Source organism: Nannobrachium achirus, assembly GCF_963921795.1.
Source record: "Nannobrachium achirus genome assembly, chromosome: 15".
Taxonomy (NCBI): Eukaryota; Metazoa; Chordata; class Actinopteri; order Myctophiformes; family Myctophidae; genus Nannobrachium; species Nannobrachium achirus.
In genome coordinates, this window is record NC_137822.1 from 8,320,549 (window position 1) to 8,340,082 (window position 19,534).

Below are 19,534 nucleotides of genomic sequence, written 5' to 3' on the forward strand. Positions count from 1 at the left end.
TATTTTTGTGTTGGCTTTTCTACTGCTCTGAACCAGTCCCCCAAGCCACTGAGGATGTCCTGTTAGATTTCATTTCAAGTGTGTGTGTGTGTGTGTGTGTGTGCGTGTGCGTGCGTGCGTGCGTGCGTGCGTGCGCGCGTGTGCGTGCATGCGTGCACAAATGTGTGATAATGCCCGATGGGAGGGGAGAACCTGATAGTCCAGGACAGCAGAGTTGGTAGAGTTGTAGAGTTGTCAGACACACCAAGCTGCTCACTCTGAGACAATTAGTCATCGGGATTGAACCCTAACCCTCTTCATCGTTGATCCTTTCCAGTAGACACACCACCATAGCAAGGTAATATGATCAGTTTGCTGCCTCATTATTCAGTTGAAATGGTTTCACTTTTCTAAGTAATTACAATTTTCAAAGTGCATAGTTTCAGTCCTGGTACTTGATTGTGTCTTCATACGTGACTATCCTCGTAGCATCACTGTGTGCTTTGCAATGTCTCTCATCCACATACAAATTTGTTGGATATTTATCTGGATTGTTGATAGATAAAAAAGGAATTAGATTTGCACTAATTCCTTTCGCATATTCTGGTTCTAAATGCCTTCTCTAACTACTATTATAAGCTATGTAACATATCCTAGAAACATCACAGAAAACAGCATTGAAAGACTTAGAGCCAGGGTCTGAAACAATGTCCTTCTTTTGTGCTGTGCTTTTATTATGTGATGTTTGAAAACGTAATCAAACACTTTGACACAGAGTCTGAAAAAAAGTCCTCACTGCTTTTAATTCCAGACCATGTCGCTTGACCACAGCAACCACTCCATCCACAATGACACTCCGTGGTGGATCACAGAGTGCACTCTCCACCTCAACACGGACGGTCGGCGCATTGCTCTCTTCCTCCTCTACCTGTTTGTCTTCACGGTGGGCCAACGGGGTCCTCTTCTGCATCATCAACATGAGCCTGTCGGACCTCATGGTGATCGTGGTTTTGCCCTTCTACATGATGGAGATGACCTTGGAAGACGTGTGGTTGTGGGGTCACTTCCTCTGCAAGGTCATGAACCTCATCTACATGGTCAGTTCCTACAGCAGCTGTATCTTCCTGGCCTTCATGACCCTGGAGCGTTACTTGTCCCTGACCAGGCCTTCATCTGCCACCTGCTTCCCTGTGGTGGGTCGGCGCCGCTGGTTGCTCTGTGGAGGCCTGTGGCTGCTATCCTTCCTCCTGGCACTGGTGGAGAACCTTCATGTGCAAGTCACTGAATGGGACGAGCCAGGTTGTTTCATGTTGCCTGAGCACAATTTCACAGCGTGGTTCATCGTGGTTGATTTAGTATGGCTGGTGTTCCAGTTCCTGGGTCCTGCGGCTGTCATCATCACCTTCAACATCCTCATAGCTCGTGCGGTTCGCTCGGCTCCAGTTGTGCAGGGCCGGCGAGAAGTTTGGCTGCTGCACGTTTACTCACTGGTGTTCGTGGTGTGCTGGCTGCCGTACCACCTGGTGAATATAATGATACTCATAGAATTCCTAAGTCCCTATTCAGAAGAAAACCCCTTTGTTTTTAGCTGTAATATGGTGAGTTCGCTCTACTTCACATACAATGTAATGGTGTGCCTGACCCTGTTCCACTGCATCACCAACCCCATTCTCTACAACTTTCTCAGCAGGAGCTTCCGGAACAATCTGTTCAATACAGTGATGAACTACCTACCCAGAGAAGCGGCTGGGGTTCAAAGTGTGCGTGTGCATGCATGCGTGGGTGCGTGCGTGCGTGCGTGCGTGTGTGCGTGTGTGCGTGCGTGCGTGCGTGCACAAATGTGTGATAATGCCCGATCTGAGGGGAGAACCTGATAGTCCAGGACAGCAGAGTTGGTAGAGTTGTAGAGTTGTCAGACACACCAAGCTGCTCACTCTGGGACAATTAGTCATCGGGATTGAACCCTAACCCTCTTCATCGTTGATCCTTTCCAGTAGACACACCACCATAGCAAGGTAATATGATCAGTTTGCTGCCTCATTATTCAGTTGAAATGGTTTCACTTTTCTAAGTAATTACAATTTTCAAAGTGCATAGTTTCAGTCCTGGTACTTGATTGTGTCTTCATACGAGACTATGCTCGTAGCATCACTGTGTGCTTTGCAATGTCTTTCATCAACATACAAATTTGTTGGATATTTATCTGGATTGTTGATAGATAAAAAAGGAATTAGATTTATATGATTATATATATGATGATTATATGATTGCGACTGTCAGGTCGCACTTACTATCAAAACCGCCACAAACTGTGAGTCAGTCAGTCAGTCAGTCCGGACTACCGACTCCTGGTGCTCCAGAACGGATGCCAAAGTGGTGGCGCCCCCAGTGGAGGACCCCCTCCACTGCAGCTCACATAAAATGCCGTAACCCGGGCTAGGAGCGTCCGGGAGAGCCGGGGCCGGTACCTATTCGTCCGCCAAGGCAACGCGGAGACCCCACCCCTCATTTCTCACATGGCCCTCTTCTAGCGCCACCATGAGGCCGATTCTTGCAAAACACATTTTTGGACACTGCTCCTACAGATTTTGCCCTAAAATCACACAAATCGGTACACACTATGTCTACACTCATGTCATCAACATGGATCTGTCCCATATAGCGCCACCATCAGGCCGATTTTTTCAAACACATTTTTGGACACTGCTCCTACAGATTTTGCCCTAAAATCACGCAAATCGGTACACAGTATGTCTACACTCATCTCATCAATATGGATGTCCCATATAGCGCCACCATCAGGCAGATTTTTTGAACCACATTTTTGGACACTGCTCCTACACATTTTGCCCTAAAATCACGCTGCGACCTGACGGTCGCTTATCTCCCGATTAGGGAGTCTTACTGGTTATAAAATGTATTATCGGACTCTGGTTGTGACTTCTTTCAAAGACAGAACAGAACAATTTCTGTTTGTTATGTAAGAATGACAGGCCACCGACACCTTCCCCTTATAATACACTTCATGTTTTACTTTTCATTTAACACTTCAGTTTCAGTGGATGAAAGGAAATGTTTGTTTTCGCTCCCACACTAACTCACTGCAACGTCAAGGATCTTATAGCGGAAATTCATCATGGTAACAAATAATTTATGTATCAATGATGTACTGAATGACCGCTACATTTCCCTCTTCTCATGACACATGCTTGCCTGTATCATTCAATAAAATAACATCAATGTTTTGCATTTTACCTAGAAACTGTAAGTAAAACATACTGTAATTTACTGTAGTTACAGGTCAGGGGGTTAAAGTATAATCCGATTTTGAGTAGGAATAGAATTTTAAAAAACCTGACCGTTACAGCAAAATCTTGCTTCCTGTTGCTTTGTGAAGAAGTCCAAGTTGATCCTTCCATTTCAGCTGCCAGGTTGAGTTGTTTTCCAGTTCTAACAATGTGGACTTGGTGATAAGAAGAGGGAGAAAGAGTTCAGGTATCTGTCCATCCCTAGGCTTAGAGAGGTCGAGAAGCGAGATATAGACAGACTATGAAAAAATGGGCCCCTGGGCCCCAAAATACAAAGGGACCCCCTTCTTACGACCGCACAGCGACATAGCGATGGTGTGTGTTCCGTGTGCGCGGCTGAAAAAAAATAGAGTTTTTAAAGTCCCAAAAAAAGAGCCCCTGAAATGTATAGAATAGTTGCGACCGTAGGTCGCATTTACTATCAAACCCTGCACAGAGTGTAAGTCAGTCCGTCAGTCCGTCAGTCTGTCTGTCAGTCTGTCTGTCTGTCACACCTCACACGTCACACTTTTTCCCTGCTTATATCTCCGCAACCGTTGCCCCGATCCATGCCAAATTTTGCACACACGTTCCTTGGCTGCCAAACTACAACCTCCAAGGACCCCCGGAGCTCCAGGGACCCCCAGGTCCCTGGGGGACCCCCAGATGTAAAAAATGACCAAATGCGCAAACATGACCAAATGACCACCCCAACGGGGCTGCTCACGGGGAATTCCCGGGGACCACCGACTCCTGGTGCTCCAGAATGGATGCAAAAGTGGTGGCGCCCCCAGTGGAGGACCCCCTACCACTGCAGCGCACAAGGCAGATTCTTGCAAAACACATTTTTGGACACTGCTCCTACAATTTTTGCCCTAAAATCACGCAAATCGGTACACAGTATGTCTACACTCATCCCATCAACATGAATCTCTCCCATATAGCGCCACCTCCAGGCCGATTTTTCAAAACACATTTTTGGACACTGCTCCTACAGATTTTGGCAAAACACATTTTTGCCCTATTTGTGGAGATAAGTGACCTACGGTCGCTTATCTCCCGATTAGGGAGTCTTACTGGTTATACCGTAACTATAACACACAATATTGTGTAGATAACATAGTAGCTATTCTTGAAAACATTTTGGATGGGTTTATTTTCCCTCTCCTCTGCCCTAAAAACAGTGGTGCCAGGTTCAAAGTTATTCTATGCTGTGTGATAACATTCTTCATCATGCTTATGTTAGCTGCTAAAGCAACTTAAAAGAAAAACATAAGAAAATCTAACAATACTTTATTTAAAAAATGGTGCTGACTTATTTTAGATATATTATTATCTATATTTTAATAATACATTATTCATTATACTTCTTGCAAGAGTTTGGCCCCTATACATTTGATAGGGCTTTTTATGTTTATGCAAAGAATCTGACTTGTCCCAGGCAGCCAGGTAAGGCTGGTGGTAACACATACTTAAAGGACCATACAGTCAAGTGTTACAGTATATGATGCTATGGTATGAATGAGGGGGCCCATTTAGATTAATCGGGGTAGATAACATAACAGTTATGTTATCTACACTACATTGTTGTAATGCGTGGACATTAGAAAATGTAATGTTGTTGTTGTTTTGAAGTCTTATAGATAAACTGAGGAGCTAAACACTTACAGTATAATCCATGATACATATTATGTATCATGGTGTTTTAGGAATGTTTGGGGTTATTTTTTACATGAGCGAATAAAATAGTGTCTGGCAAATAGCGCAACGTTAATAACAGGGACGCGGTCACACGGTGGCTCAAGCTGAGTGGCCCCCCTAGCCCAGGGGCCCCTGGGCCTTGGCCCATTGCATGTGCCCGTTGGGTAATCCATCCCTGAGCGAGAAGTGCTGGATGTGTAACACTGCAAAATTCAAAACTTCTGTGAATTTACCTGATGGTATAGTGAACTTAGGAACACTGCACCTGCTGTTACTTTAATCTCTTCTCATGATGGCCTGTTTATGTACACATCTGCAGCTATTGTTTTAAACACCATGTACATTGTACCTGCTAATATATAATGCTGGTATATACCGGTAATGTACAGTATGTATGTTTTGATTATTTTAACTGTGTGTGCAAAAGAAAAAGTAGGATGTCACCACCCACATGTTGCTTTTCACTTGTAAACCTGTGATGTGACAATAACGTTGATTCTGATTCAGAGTGAAAAGAGGATATACTCTTTTGTATGATTTTGAAACAGAATGTTATACATTATGTGTACTCTGCAATTTTGTTTCATAATTATTTGGTTTTTAATCATTCAAATGTGGGGTGGGTGATTTAAACACATACATTTGTGTAAAAATATGGAGATAATAAGAAGTTTCTGCCTGGCTGACAGCAATGATATAGTGAGAGAATGGTATAATCTGAACGCATCAAACTACAAGAGACAAAAAACTAAAACACTACTAGAATGAAGAAAGGAATATTAAATGTTATCTAAGGGCCATTTCATTTTAAAACTATTCTGGGGTCATTTTCATGGTGTGTGTGTGTGTGTGTGTGTGTGTGTGTGTGTGTGTGTGTGTGTGTGTGTGTGTGTGTGTGTGTGTGTGTGTGTGTGTGTGTGTGTGTGTGTGTGTGTGTGTGTGTGAGTGAATGAGTAATGTGTTTTCAAGTTGTTAGATTCAATATTTAGATATTTGAATTTCATTGGATATAAGCCCATTCATGCACCTTCAATCTCCATTTTAACCATGTTAGACTCATTAAAATAGATGTCCATTGGTCCTGGTGACTGATATTGTCCTAATGCAGGGGTGTCCAACATGTTTTCAAAGGGGGCCACGTTAGAAAATATTAAAACACCCAAGGGCCGACTCTATCGCCTGGCATAATTAATGTACTTTCTGTCGGACCATAACAAAGTCGTACATATAAATACGCATAGGATATATGTATGGCCTTTTGTCAGGTGTTTTGCTCTGAAAAAAGAAAAAGATAATGCCTTTCTTTGACCCCTTCAGAATGAGACAATAGGGAACAATCCTGACAAATCTTGTTTGACGGTGCTGTCGGGCCGTTTATAATACAATTTAGCAATGAATCCGCAGGCCGTATAACATTTTTCCTCTGGCCACATTTGGCCCCCAGGCCGTACTTTGGACACCCATGTTCTAATGCGTGAGGGGGCTGTTTTTTTGTAAATGAAAAATAAATAAATGTTCTATACTTAATTGCTGAAAAAACTGTTGGTTGCAGCTTCATTACATTTGTGAATAATGTAGCAATGATCTACTGAATGACAGCTACATTCCTCTCTTCTCGTGAAAAAAGATACACTGCCATCAAGTGGCCACTGGGTGTACAGAATATGGGTTTAGAGTGACTTGTTCTGTTTATGGAGTCTACCTGTCACTATAACCTCTGTACCCTGGCTTTAACCTGTCTTTGACAGTAGACTCCATAAACAGAACCTACTGATTTTCACAGTCTGAACTGACTTGACTAACTTTGATGTTTAATGCAATACAATACAGCAGAATGTTATCTATGTATGAGCTTTTCTATAATATTTTCACACACAAAAAAAAAAAATATATATATATAAATAACTTATAATATATAATATTTTGTCTTCAACATATTTTTTTCCCAAATTGATATTTGAAAAAATAGGAGTCGTCCTATATTCGGGCCAACATGCAAGGTCGCTCCAATTCTTGGCCATCTGGTCAGTGATGTACTGTATGTCGGACCAGTTACCCACACACACACACACACACACACACACACACACACACACACACACACACACACACACACACACACACACACACACACACACACACACACACACACACACACAGGCAGTACAGAGTATTATGTGAAAATGCAAAGAGGGACAACACAGTGTTTCACCTACGTATGTTGCTGAGATTGTAATTCACTAGATCCTCCAAGAGCCCAATACCTGGGCAGCGCCTGACAGCTCATCGCAGGTTCAAATCCCTTTAGCCCTACTCACAATCTTTGCTGCATGTCTCTCTCCCTCTTTCCTGTCCATGTTCACTGGCAGAAAAGCCAAAAGGGGGGGGGGGGGGGAAGAAAAAGAAAAAAAGAAAACCCAATACCTAGAAATTTTGTAGCTCTGCACCATTCCACCAAGTCACAGAGGATGTCCTGTTAGATATCGTGTGTGTGTGTGTGTGTGTGTGTGTGTGTGTGTGTGTGTGTGTGTGTGTGTGTGCGTGCGTGCGTGCGTGCGTGTGTGCGTGCGTGCGTGCGTGCGTGTGTGCGTGTGTGTGTGTGTGTGTGTGTGTGAAAGGAGGAGAGAAGCTCCCCTCCTGAGTGCCCAGATAGTCCAGGACAGCAGAGTTGACCGGGTCGTCTAACTTGTCTTGATTGATACAAACACCAAGCTGCTCACTCTGAGAAGAACCCTCCCTCCCTCTTCATCATTGATCCTCTCCACACACCAACATATCAAGGTAATAATATGACCAATGGTCAAGGTACTTAGATCATTTTGTGAATGATAGCTTTGTTTATATTGATTTTAAATGTTGGGACATTTCAGTCCTGGTACTTTTACGTTGCAACTGCTTTCATCCACATACACAAACTTGATATTTATCTGGATTGTTGGTGGAGATCACAAAGGAATTGTACTCAGTATAGCGAGCAATTCCAGTATAGCAAGCAATTCAAACTAGAATGATGAATTTGAAGCATGCACTGGGTTCCAAACAAGGCATAGATTCACACAATCTGCGAAACAGGGTTCTAACTGCCTTTTCTAATTGTACTACTATTATAAGCCACTAGAAAATCATATTTCTAAAGCCCAGCATGTCTACCTAGACCCTCCTTTTATGCTTTGCTTTTCTTAGGTAATGTTTGAAAATGTAATCAAACACTCTGACACAGAGTCTAAAACAATGTCCTCACTGCTTTTAATTCCAGACCATGTCGCTTGATGACCACAGCAACCACTCCATCCACAATGACACACCGTGGTGGATCACAGAGTGCACTCTCCACCTCAACACGGATGGCCGGCGCATTGCTCTCTTCCTCCTCTACCTGTTCATCTTCACGGTGGGCCTGTTGGCGAACACTGTGGTCGTCTGGGTCAACTGGCGCCGGCGCCACTCGGCCAACGGGGTCCTCTTCTGCATCATCAACATGAGCCTGTCGGACCTCATGGTGATCGTGGTTTTGCCCTTCTTCATGATGGAGGTGACCATGGACCATGTGTGGTTGTGGGGTCACTTCCTCTGCCATGTCACCACCTTCATCTACGTGGCCAACTTCTACAGCAGCTCCTTCTTCCTGGCCTTCATGACCCTGGAGCGTTACTTGTCCCTGACCAGGCCTTCATCTGCCACCTGCTTCCCTGTGGTGGGCCGGCGCCGCTGGTTGCTCTGCGGAGGCCTGTGGCTGCTATCTTTCCTCTTGGCACTGTTGAAGAACATTCATGTGCAACTCACTAAATGGGACGAGCCGCTCTGCTACATGACGCCTGATCATAATGAAATAGAGTTGTACATCGTGAATGAATTATTTGCCACAGTGTTCCAGTTCCTGGGCCCTGCTGCCATCATCATCACCTTCAACATCCTCATAGCTCGCACGGTTCGCACGGCTCCGGATTTGCAGGGCCGACGAGAAGTTTGGCTGGTGCACGTTTACTCACTGGTGTTTGTGGTGTGTTGGCTGCCATACCAGCTGGTGAAGACAGTGTTACTCATAGACTTCTTACATGAAGATCCTGGACTCGACAACCCCTATGTTTTACTTAGCTGTAATACATTTGAGGTGCTTTACTTCTCATACACCGTGATGCAGGGACTGACTCTGTTCCACTGCATCGCCAACCCCATTCTCTACAACTTCCTCAGCGAGAGCTTCCGCAACAACCTGTTCAATACAGTGATGAACTTCATACCCAGAGAGGTTCAGATGGGACCAGGGTCACAGCCTAACGCGGCTGACACAGGGAGAAAAGAGGCCGGGAAGCAGCAGAGGATAAGCGATGTGAGCACCAGTCACTCAGATGTCGAGTCATAGGAAAGCTGGTGATTTATTGATAGAATGGGCTTCTGTCACATCTATGCAAAAATACAGTTCCAAGACTTTCTCAAAATGGAGAATACCAAGATAAATACCAGTGGAAATTAAAGTAAAATTCTATTGAAATCATAAATTGTAATAGGCAGAGGCACAGATTCTACACGGTATTATCAGTAATTCGTAGCACATTTCTTTCAAAGACTCATTGTGATGTTTGTATAGTTAGAATGGTGGGCTCATCATCATCCCGTTTTCTTTTAACACATTTAAAACAGTGGAGGAAAGGAAACGTTTGAATGTTTTCACTTTGACGGAAACTCATAGCAACATCCAGTTGCTGTTGGGTCAGTACAAGATAAGACCGAACCATTTGACTATTAACTGAAGACATTGAAATGTATTGGAAATGTTGGATTATTATTCTTTTTAAACTTAAATCGTCACATTTTCTACACATAACACATGCAGTGTTGTGCAATAAAATAACCTCAATGTTATCCATTTTAACTAGGAAATGTAAGCAACATAGGCTACTGTATTCACTGTAGTTGCAGTACACTATCTCACTTTGTGTTGCTTTGTGAGGGAGTCCAAACTGATCCTGTGACTTCCATTTCAGCTGCCAGGGTGAGTTTCTTTCCACCTCTAATAACAATGTGGACTTGGTGATAAGAAAAAGGAGAACGAGGACACAAGTTCAGGTATCTGTCCATACCTGGGCTTAGAGAGGTCAGAGGTCACACACCTCTGGAAGGGAGAAGTGCAGAATAATACCATGTGGAACACTGCAAATTCATCACTGAAATTCTGACGATGAATGGCTTTTTGTGAATTTAGATCATGAAATGTAGCAAATTTGTTGAAGAAAACGCTTCAATGTAATTGATTGGCCCCCAGCAAAATGAAACACACACATAGTAAATTTAGCTAAAAGCCTATGTTTCATACCAAACAAATGTCACAGCCTACTGTGTAATGAAAGTGTCTAAAAAAAACAGTACACCTTGACCAGAAATGGCTGAAAATCAATCAAATTGCTATCACACACCCCTAAACCAGTAAGGCTCCCTAATCGGGAGATAAGCGACCGTAGGTCACTTATCTCCACAAATAGGGCAAAAATGTGTTTTGGCAAAATCTTCCTGATCCATGTTGATGACATGAGTGTAGACATACTGTGTAGTGATTTTCGTGATTTTAGGGCAAAATCTGTAGGAGCAGTGTCCAAAAATGTGTTTTTAAAAATCGGCCTGGAGGTGGCGCTATATGGGAGAGATTCATGTTGATGGGATGAGTGTAGACATACTGTGTACCGATTTGCGTGATTTTAGGGCAAAAATTGTAGGAGCAGTGTCCAAAAATGTGTTTTGCAAGAATCGGCCTTGTGCGCTGCAGTGGCAGGGGGTCCTCCACTGGGGGCGCCACCACTTTTGCATCCGTTCTGGAGCACCAGGAGTCGGTGGTCCCCGGGAATTCCCCGTGAGCAGCCCCGTTGGGGTGGTCATTTGGTCATGTTTGCGCATTTGGTCATTTTTTACATCTGGGGGTCGGCTCCGGGGGTCCTTGGAGGTTGTAGTTTGGCAGCCAAGGAACGTGTGTGCAAAATTTGGCATGGATCGGGGCAACGGTTGCGGAGATATAAGCAGGGGAAAAGTGTGACGTGTGAGGTGTGACAGACAGACTGACAGACAGACGGAGGGACGGACGGAGTTACTTACACTTTGTGCAGGGTTTGATAGTAAATGCGACCTATGGTCGCAATTAGAGCAATGCCATAAATGGACAAGACTATAATACATGCACATTCTTATGCCATTCTTACTTACCATCAATGGATCTTGGATCTGAAGAAAAGTTTATGTAGTACCCATGGGACGGGAACGAATTCTGGACAAACATTATGTCCTGTTAAAAAAGTGCCCAGTGTATTATTTCATAATAATGAATAAATAATATTGATAATAGACCCAAGTTCATTTGTTTTAAATCCATTGTATTGAGCACCCTCTAGTGGAAGGTGTAATGTTCAGCATAAAAAAATATCAAGCCTTTATCAGCTGTAATTTGTCCAGTATAAAAGATCTGCCACACCTGTAAAATAAAATAAAACTATAAAATATATAATATAACTTTTGAAGTTAGGTAAAGTTCTTTACTTAATGTCTTCCGCAAATAATCACCATCACACAGACGTCAATGTCAGAACAATGTCATTCAAGTGGGTTGGAACGTTTTTTGTACCATTTCCAAACTTATAGGACCAAGTTCAGTGAGACTGGTGAAGTCAAAGACAAAGGTGATGCCATCAGGGCCCTATCCTGAAGGGACAAATGTGGCATCTTTCCATCAGTGTTACTGCTTGAAGAAACCACAAACTCATCAAGTTGCTCAGGTGCTAGGCACACATCTGTGACTGTCAGACACCTGTGACTGGCACACAACTGCCAGCACTTGAAGCCCAAAATGAGAGTGAATGCCAGCAGATTCTTTTTGGCAAATGTTTGGTCAGCACTATGAGGTATATTTGAAATGCTCCTAATTAGACTGAATTCTTAAAAAGGTCCAGGAAGGATTTGAGAGAAAGATGAATGAAAAGCAGTAGAGTTGTTCCTTGTGTTGAGTTTATTGGCAAAGTATAGGTTGGTTTCCACGAGGCAACATCACTGGAGCAGGAGCTTCCCAGCTCAAACAGACAGCCTTCAGCCGTTCGCTGACTTCTCTCACACTGACATATATTTTATAGCCATTCAGGTCAAACGTAAGGGAGGGATCTAAGAACCCCTGTCATAGGTCATCAGCTAATCAAATACCCAGACAGCTGTCTCCGATCAGTCCGATGTGACAAAAGGAACCTTTTTAACAATAGCTTGGGCTGTGAATACCCTGTGGTTATCACCCCATGGGCTCTAGAGAAAATAGGCTTGTCTTACTAACCTGCTCCCAACCTTGGACCACTATTTTAACGAAGCAAATGTATTCTCTAAATGTAATGTCTACTTTAATATTCAATGTGTGTATGTCTCACATATTTAAAATCTAACCCTTAAAACATATGTTTGCATCTTACAGTTTAAAGAAAGTAAACCTTGAATTAGTCCTGTGCCCTAATCAACATATGCCCTGGGGTTAGTAATTCACTGTCTTTATGGCTTCCCGCAAACACTTCTCTGGGGTCATCTGTTTACTGTCCACAGGTGGTCATTCTTAATCTTGACAAAGAGCAGGATTGGTTTGAGGGGCAGACACCCTTTTGTTGGTCTGACTGGTCAACTTTCACAATCCATACGCCTAAATTATAATAATTTATATTATGACAAAATATTACCAAACCAATGCTTAGCAAGCTGTACCTCGTTGGAAAGGTGACGAATCAACGATAATAATGATATAAAACAAAATACTAGTCGCTAGGCGCAGTGGACACACTTATAAACTCGTCAAACTAGTCATAGATAGGCAGTCATTCTGTTGCATACTGTGTGTTGAGGTGTCTCTCTTTCATGCCATGTGCAGGGGACTCCATGGGCACAGCCTGAACAATGGCCCGAGCCTCTATGAGACATCTGGGCAGGCGAGATGGTGATTGGTAATGTGAGTTGAGTGAATCATTACACGCCTGTTCAGTGCAGTCCAGAGAGTATGACGTCACGTAGCTGGCCTCCTCTGGATTCACTGAGAGGACACAGCTACTGAGCCAAAAAATAAGCCAATAATAACTTTATTATACAATGAGGTACTATTCCTGTAAAGCCTCTATCATAGTCCAAGGTGAAGAGCTATCACCTCACCGCGGTGTAGTTTTCTAGCTATCACCAAGGCATTGTTATACATTTTCAGGTGATAGCTAGAAAACTACATTGCAGTGAGATAGCTCTTCACCTTGGACTATGATAGAGGCTTAAAGCTTCATTACACGTAGGCCAGTCAATCTATGCTAAAAAAGGGCCTGACCCAAAAGAAATTGCAATAGTAATGGTTAGATTGACTGGCCAAACCTTAGATTGACTGGCCTATTGTGAATAATGTCAATGCAGCAACATACTGATTGACAGTCAGCTACCGGTACATTGCCCTCTTCTCCTGACATGTGCCAAAAGATACACTGCCATCAAGCGTGATCACTCACACACAAACGCGCGCGCGCGCACACACACACACACACACACACACACACACACACACACACACACACACACACACACACACACACACACACACACACACACACACACACACACACACACACACACACACACACACAACACCACACACACAGTGTCAGGCAGGAGTATTATTCTGTGAAAATGCAAAGAGGGACAACACTGTATTTCAGTTATGTTGTTGAGATTGTAATAATTCATCCTCCAAGAACCCAATTCCTGGGCAGCTGCTATGAAGCCTGACAGCTCTTCTGCGCAGGTTCAAATCCCATTACTCACAATCTTTTCTGCATGTCTCTCTCTCCCTCTTTCCTGTCCATCTTCACTTGAACTATCAGGAAAGGCATGCAGAAAAGCCAAAACAAACCTTAGAAAAGAAAAAAGAAAACCCAATACCTAGAAATTTTGTTTTGTGTGCTTTCCTGCTGCTCTGCACCATGATTCCATCAAGTCACTGAGGATGTCCTGTTAGATCTTGTGCGTGTGTGTGTGTGTGTGTGTGTGTGCGTGCGTGCGTGCGTGCGTGCGTGCGTGCGTTCGTGCGTGTGTGTGTGCAAGCATATGCGTGCTTGCGTGTGTGTGTGTGTGAGTGTGTCCGAATATGTGATAGGAGGCGAGAAGCTCCCCTCCTGAGTGCTCAGATAGTCCAGGACAGCAGAGTTGGTAGAGTTGTCTAACTTGTCTTGTTGTGATTGATACAGACAGACAAGCTGCTCATTCTGAGACGAACCCTCCCTCTTCATCATTGATCCTCTCCACACACCAACATATCAAGGTAATAATGTGACCATTTTATTTCCTCAAATTCAGTTGTTGGGCTTTCCCTATGTACTTAGATCATTTTGTGAATGATACCTTTGTTTATATTGATTGTGGAATGTTGGGACATTTCAGCCCGGTATACTTTTACGTTGCAACTGCTTTCATCCACATACAAAACTTGATATTTATCTGGATTGTTGGTAGAGATCACAAAGGAATTGTACTGAACACAGTGTAGCGAGCAATTCAAACTAGATGAATTTTAAGCATGCACTGAGTTCCAAACAAGGCACAGATTCACTGCAAAACAGGGTTCTAACTGCCTTTTCTAACTGCACTACTATTAGCCACTTAGAATATCCTGGAAAATCATATTTTTAAAGCCCAGCATGTCTACCTAGGCCCTCCTTTTGTACTGTGCTTTTCTTATGTAATGTTTGAAAATGTAATCAACCACTCTGACACAGAGTCTGAAACAATGTCCTCACTGCTTTTAATTCCAGACCATGTCGCTTGAAGACCACAGCAACCACTCCATCCACAATGACACATATTGGTGGATCACAGAGTGCACTCTCCACCTCAACACGGATGGTCGGCGCATTGCACTCTTCCTCCTCTACCTGTTCGTCTTCACGGTGGGCCTGTTGGAGAACACTGTGGTCGTCTGGGTCAACTGGCGCTGGCGCCACTCGGCCAACGGGGTCCTCTTCTGCATCATCAACATGAGCCTGTCGGACCTCATGGTGATCGCGATCTTGCCCTTCTTCATGATGGAGGTGACCATGGACCATGTGTGGTTGTGGGGTCACTTCCTCTGCAAGGTCACCAACCTCATCTACAAAGTCAACTTCTACAGCAGCACCTTCTTCCTGGCCTTCATGACCCTGGAGCGTTACTTGTCCCTGACCAGGCCTTCACCTGCCACCTGCTTCCCTGTGGTGGGCCGGCGCCGCTGGTTGCTCTGCGGAGGCCTGTGGCTGCTATCCTTCCTCCTAGCACTGTTGGAGAACGTTCATGTGAAACTCGTGGAATGGGACGAGCCGGGCTGTTTCATGGTAAATGAAATGGAGTGGGATTTTGTGAATGAATTCTTTGAAGTGGTGTTCCAGTTCCTGGGACCAGCGGCCGTCATCATCACCTTCAACATCCTCATAGCTCGTGCGGTTCGCTCGGCTCCGGATGTGCAGGGCCGGCGAGAAGTGTGGCTGGTGCACGTTTACTCACTGGTGTTTGTGGTGTGTTGGCTGCCGTACCAGCTGGTGAAGACAGTGTTACTCATAGACGCTTTACATCCCTTCACAGACAACCCTTTTGTTTTACTTAGCTGCAATACGCTTGAGGTGCTCTACTTCTCATACACCTTGATGCGGTCCCTGACCCTGTTCCACTGCATCGCCAACCCCATCCTCTACAACTTTCTCAGCAAGAGCTTCCGCTACAACCTGATCAATACAGTGATGAACTTCCTACCCAGAGAGGAGGCTGGGGTTCCTAACATGGCTGACACGGGGGGAAAAGAGGCCGGGAAGCAGCAGAGGATAAGCGACGTGAGCACCAGTCACTCAGATGTTGAGTCATAATAACTCTAGAGATTTATTGATAGAATGGGCTGTTTGTAACATGTATACAGTTTCAAGACTTTCTCTAAATGATAAGAACCATTGCCCCTGCTGCTACTTTTAATCTCGCCTCGGTGGCCTGTTTATATAAACATTTGCATATGATGGTATTATTTTAAACATCATAAACATAGTACCTGCTACTACATAATGCTATTTGTATATTATATCCAGTAAGTATGTCTTAATTATTTGACCTGCTGTTTCTATCCTGTGTATTTCCCCTGCACTCTATCTCTATCCTCCTCTCTCCTAAAAAATGGGGGAAAAAAAGAAAAAATGCACATGTTGCTTTTCACAAACCTGTGATGTGGCAATGAAGTCAGATTGAATAGAGGAAATACTGTTTGTTTTTAATTATTTTGTCCTAATGCATGAGGGGGCCATGTTAACTTTTTTCAATGAAAAATAAATACAATTTTAAAACTTAACTGAGAAAACACAACCCCAGAAGTGTTTATAAGTGGCCTCAGTATACTTTCTTATCTAAAAATGAAGCGTCAGCGTTAGTTTATGCAGGACATGGGAGTCAAGTTGCCGCCCAGCTGTAGTCAGCTAGATGTCAGTCAGCTCTGTTCTCATACCTCATTATCATACCTGCTGGTCATTACAACTGCCATACTCCAATCAAAGCTCTCAATCAGTAAGGAAGGCTCCTTTAAATACGGCTTGCTTTCTCTACCTACAGTTTGCTTGGTTTCCGAAGCATCGGAATCATTCGCTGCTAGCTGCCTCCTCCGCCCCATGCCTCCACCTTTGCACGATCAGTCTGGCTAAGCTCAAATACTTGTGATTGTCTGATTAAGTTACATGTCAATGCTGTTAAGTTCAAGTAGGCCTACTGTGATTTTGACCAAGTTCACGTCAATGTTGTTAAGCTCAATACTGTGATTTTGACTAAGTTACATGACAATGTTAAGCTCAAATACTGTGATTTTGACTATAAGTTACATGTCAATGTATTGCTATTCTCTGCTATTGTATCCCTATGGGGGTATTGCTTAGCGTTCCCTGATTTTGCTTAGCATGCTCAGAAAAGCTTGCACAAAATTCAGGGAGCATCTCCGAGCGTGGAGCCCTTGAAACACCAAGATTAACTGTATTCCATTTATGCAATAAGGTTAAATCTGCTTGACTGTACTCAATTTATGCAATAAATGGTTAAATCTACTTGACGTGAATGTTCCTGCCTAAACTTTGTATTGTTCTGCTTGGATGTGTTGTGGACAACATAACACAAAAGAAATTGCCAACATGCCAACAAAAATGCCATATGGTTCATACTGACTGCAAATGATAAAAGAATAACTTGATGACAGTCAGCTATATTGCCCTCTTCTCCTGACATCTATACTATAATTTTGCGAATGTCTGAGTGAGTGAGTGAGTGTGTCTGTCTGTCTGTCTGTCTGTCTGTCTGTCTGTCTGTCTGTCTGTCTGAAACAGCGTTTCTCCTCAGTGGCTGGAGCAATTGATCTGAAATCGCATCCCAATTAGCATATGAACACACCTAACATAACTGTGAAGCCCGTTTGTCACTTTCACAAATCGTATGCTGTATATTAGCATTTTTATGGTGTATCTACTATCTATTCTGCATCTAGCTTGAGGCTAATCAATTCTGCATCTAGCATGAGGCAACATGTTTAACCAGCTCTGTGTGTGTGTGTGTGTGTGTGTGTGTGTGTGTGTGTGTGTGTGTGTGTGTGTGTGTGTGTGTGTGTGTGCAGGCGGGTGGGCGGGGGGGGGGGGGGGGGGGGTTGGAACACAGTATCTCTGTAGCCATTAAACGAAACGGGTATTTCTTACATTGATGCGCCTACATATTATCATGCAAACACCAGTTAAAGTTACTTTCCATCCCTCATATACTGTGTGCACAGTGCACATCCCATAACCCACAGACTGCATATCATTTCGGAGCTCATATCTTTGAACGAATACCAGTAGAGTCGCCGAAATGAAGGTCGCCCGGAATGGTCGCCGACAAGTGTCGCCGACGTGTTTGGAATAGTCGCCTGGCTTTATAGAAAACTCATCCAGGCAGTGAGAAATCTCATCGAGAATGGTCGCCGACGTGTTTGGAATTGTCGCCTATATTATAAACCATTATAGGCTAGACAACAAAGGTATAAAGGGAGTGAGTGAGTGAGTGAGTGAGTGGGGTATATATTTATAAACCATTAGGCCTATAGCCTACTTAGCATTTAAAACTCTGATGCCCAAAATAGACAACAAAGGGAGCGAGTGAGTGGGGTATTCAAGTGAGTGTTCATATGTCATATGGGTAGGCTACCCTACCCATATGTCACCCATTCACACGTTACAGTAGTATACTACTACATGTTTTGTACCTGTGCTATTTAGAGAAACTATAGGGAACGTGCGTATGACGTTTTGTAGGCCGATTTGGAGTTATCGGCCTACAAAACCAGCGCCATTGCCGAGGGGGACCAGTAAAAAAAAAAAAAATGAAGCAACAGTACTGAGAGATCAGATGTTGAAACATTTTCCAGTGACTACATATAAAATAGCCTACAATTAAAAAAAAAAGTGTCCCCATTATGCAAGTAGGCTAAACAACATTCGATTGTGATTTAATAAATAGGCTTAGGCCTAAATAGATTATATTTTAATCGGCAATGCAACACAGGTCCCGTCTTACAATACAAAGTGAAGCTCACTCGACCATTTCTCTCTCTCTTTCTCTCTCTAAACGGAAAATGACTTACCTCTGTAGATAGAAAATAGCCTAAAAGCATTCCTTTCTCCCTGGCTTTTGTTTCAATGTTAATATTATAGATTCCTAGGCAACCAACCAGCAGCATTGACAATAATAAGTCTACATTTATGATAAAGTTTACACCACTCTGACTTCTGACAGTGCCTGTCAATCAGTTCACACAGCTGCAGACAGTAGGCCTATGTTAGATTGAGTAGACCTCACCACATGAAAGGCAGAGGCACGCATGGACTTTTAATAGCCTAATAATAAGCTAAATGCTCGGGTCTCTCTGAATCTCGGAAATAAACGGATTTCAGGACAATGTCACAAGTCTCAAAAAAAAAAAAGGAATCAGAACGGGACGGAAATGGACAAGACCATTACGGGGCCACTCGGGTTTGGTTTTGTAATTTGGCATAACACATATATTTCTATTTAATATATTATAGGCTTGAGCATGTCTCTCTCTCTCTCTCTCTCTCTCTCTCTCTCTCTCTCTCTCTCTCTCTTCTGTTGGATAATTAGAGAAAGCGCACCTCTCTCTCTCAATACAATGTGATCCTTGCTTGACCACAATGTTCTCTCTCAGATGATCTGCGTAAAGGGGCAGAGTTGACTGAAGTGTCTAGGCTAATACATATTACACGGGAGGTTGAGGCCAGTAAATCTGTCATAAAAATATATCTATTGAATATATTATAGGATATAGCCTACAATGAGATTGAGCAAACGGTTTTGTTTAAAGAGAAAATATATCTGACATGGCTGAACAAGGGACAGACCCATGATGTTTACCAGGATAAGAAATAACACTAAAGTTGTTATTTTGAGAGAGAAATGTCCCGCACACTTTGATATGGTTTATTTTGATGATTACTGTTGTAGCCTACAACAATCTATCTCAATACATAGGCCTACAGTATTTTCTTTTC

General features: G+C 43.3%; 3 protein-coding genes across 3 annotated transcripts; all 3 read left to right on the top strand.

Moving 5' to 3' along the window:
• Positions 1–793: 793 nt before the first annotated feature.
• LOC308299553 (G-protein coupled receptor 182-like) lies at positions 794–1,990 on the top strand (the record flags this gene model as incomplete). Its single annotated transcript, XM_080743350.1, is given in 3 exon segments — positions 794–927; positions 929–1,737; positions 1,974–1,990. Coding segments are annotated over 3 exon segments (960 nt in total).
• A 6,236-nt stretch (positions 1,991–8,226) lies between these two features.
• LOC308299554 (G-protein coupled receptor 182-like) lies at positions 8,227–9,330 on the top strand (the record flags this gene model as incomplete). Its single annotated transcript, XM_080743351.1, has 1 exon — positions 8,227–9,330. The coding sequence occupies one exon, from the start codon at positions 8,227–8,229 to the stop codon at positions 9,328–9,330; it is 1,104 nt and encodes a 367-aa protein (XP_080599477.1).
• Positions 9,331–14,761: 5,431 nt separating this feature from the next.
• LOC308299555 (G-protein coupled receptor 182-like) lies at positions 14,762–15,838 on the top strand (the record flags this gene model as incomplete). Its single annotated transcript, XM_080743352.1, has 1 exon — positions 14,762–15,838. One exon carries the CDS (start codon positions 14,762–14,764, stop codon positions 15,836–15,838), a length of 1,077 nt encoding a protein of 358 aa, XP_080599478.1.
• Between the last annotated feature and the right edge of the window lie 3,696 nt (positions 15,839–19,534).